Source organism: Carassius auratus, unplaced genomic scaffold, assembly GCF_003368295.1.
Source record: "Carassius auratus strain Wakin unplaced genomic scaffold, ASM336829v1 scaf_tig00038440, whole genome shotgun sequence".
NCBI classification, from domain to species: Eukaryota; Metazoa; Chordata; class Actinopteri; order Cypriniformes; family Cyprinidae; genus Carassius; species Carassius auratus.
In genome coordinates, this window is record NW_020526439.1 from 72,501 (window position 1) to 74,799 (window position 2,299).

At 42.0% G+C, this 2,299-nt stretch overlaps 1 protein-coding gene across 1 annotated transcript in view; it reads right to left on the reverse strand.

The window, feature by feature from the left end:
• The window catches only part of LOC113083487 (phosphofurin acidic cluster sorting protein 1-like), a 16,323-nt gene extending 15,871 nt beyond the window's left edge, over nt 1–452 (reverse strand). Inside the window, exon 1 of the mRNA XM_026254546.1 lies at nt 1–452. This exon is cut by the window's left edge and continues 32 nt beyond it. Within this exon, the coding sequence (XP_026110331.1) occupies nt 1–25 (25 nt within the window). The 5' untranslated portion in view covers nt 26–452.
• Between the last annotated feature and the right edge of the window lie 1,847 nt (nt 453–2,299).

Genomic DNA, 2,299 nt, shown 5'->3' on the forward strand with positions numbered 1-2,299 from the left:
GGTCTTTATCCAGCTCCTTCAGCATCACCAGCTTCTTCAGAGTCAGATTGAAGAGTCTGCCAACACAACACAGCTCAATATCAGCACTGGAGACAGCTGTCAATCAATCCCTTCTACTGCCACTGATGCAGTTCTGACGTCAGGGAAGGTTAAAGAGTCCAAGATACTGACCAGACCACACACACACACACACACACGAACTGTCTGGACAGATATAAGCAGGTCAGTGTGTTTGATTATTGCTTCAGTTCACTCGACTGTGACACAACAACCAACAAAGAATCAAACCCAGAGCATCAGGTCAGAGGTCACTGGTGCTTTCAGTGATTCACTCCTCAACACTGAGCACAGACGGCCGCGGTCACTCGCTCAGACTTTAGACTCGCACAAAACAACATCGTCCTGACCACAGACAGCAGAGTGGATTCAGACACATGACCACAGACAGCTCAGTTCATCAGAGAGATATCATATTCTAATATATACACATTTATCATCAGTAGAGTTTCATATTCCATATAAATATAGTTAACATATACACATAACATTTTTCTTAAACAAATCAGGTGTGTGTGTGTGTGTGTCTGTGTGTGTCTGAGGTGTGTGTGTGTCTAGGTGTGTGTGTGTGTGTGTGTGTGTGTCTGAGGTGTGTGTGTGTGTCTAGGTGTGTGTGTGTGTGTGTGTGTGTGTCTGAGGTGTGTGTGTGTGTGTGTCTGAGGTGTGTGTGTGTGTGTGTCTGTGGTGTGTGTGTGTCTGAGGTGTGTGTGTGTGTGTGTGTGTGTGTGTGTCTGTGTGTGTCTGAGGTGTGTGTGTGTCTAGGTGTGTGTGTGTGTGTGGTGTGTCTGTGTAGGTCTGAGGTGTGTGTGTGTGTGTCTGTGGTGTGTGAGTGTCTGTGTAGGTCTGAGGTGTGTGTGTGTGTGTGTTGTGTGTGTAGGTCTGAGGTGTGTGTGTGTGTGTCTGTGTGTGTCTGAGGTGTGTGTGTGTGTGTGTGTGTGTGTAGGTCTGAGGTGTGTGTGTGTGTGTGTTTTGCAGGACGTCACACCTTCAGCACCAGTTTATCTCTGATTTATCAGGTTATTACTGTTATAAAGCTAGAGATCAAAGCTGCATAATAAAGTTATGTTATGTTAAAGTTAATAAAGATAAAGTCTCATGATGTTCAATGAATTCAAAAATAAAATATTTACATATTTGATATATTTTTAAATGTTTTATATATATACACACCTTCTCATTCAAAGAGTTTTCTTTATTTTCATGACTATGAAAATTGTAGAGTCACACTGAAGGCATCAAGGGCTATTTGACCAAGAAGGAGAGTGATGGGGTGCTTGCGCCAGATGACCTGACCTCCACAGTCACCGGACCTGAACCCAATCGAGATGGTTTAGGGGTGAGCTGGACCGCAGACAGAAGGCAAAAGGGCCAACAAGTGCTAAGCATCTCTCGGGGAACTCCTTCAAGATTGTTGGAAGACCATTTCAGGTGACTACCTCTTGAAGCTCATCAAGAGAAAGCAAGAGTGTGCAAAGCAGTAATCAAAGCAAAAGGTGGTACTTTGAAGAACCTACAATATGACATATTTTCAGTTGTTTCACACTTTTTTGTTATGTATAAAATTCCATATATAATTCCACATGTGTTAAATTCATAGTTTTGATGCTTCAGTGTGAATCTACAATTTTCATAGTCATGAAAATAAAGGAAAACTCTTTGAATGAGATGTGTCCCAACTTTGGTCCTGTACTTTATATACATACAAACTGACAAATATCTGATATACATTATATATTTTAGATTTATTTGACATTTTATCATTTATAAAATATTTTAAAAGTCTGGAAATATTTTTGAGAATCCAGTATTTTTATTTAATGGTGTGTTTTAAAAGCGAACATTCCCAGACTGTATCTTTCCAGGGTTTCTGCTGACAGTTGATAATGATGGGTTTGTGTCCTGAAATCAGTCCTAATTAAACAGGCGACTAATCAACCCCACACAGACACCAGCTCCTGAGAGCAGGCTGTGATTTCCTGCTACAGTCCCATTAAAACACATCACAGTAACAGATGAATCTGATCCAGACTCAAGCAAACACTCACAGCCAACAAACCCTGCATTAATCCTGATCCAAACTGAGCTGTGCTCCGGTGTTTGTGCAGATGTTCCCGACCGAAGCGGAGCGCGGCATCAAACGGCCTTCTGGGAGATTCACGGCACGGTTTGAGAGAAACGAACCAGAACCAGAAGCGTCTCCGAAGCTCGGAGGCTTTTACTGTAAAACACTGTACTACTAAAT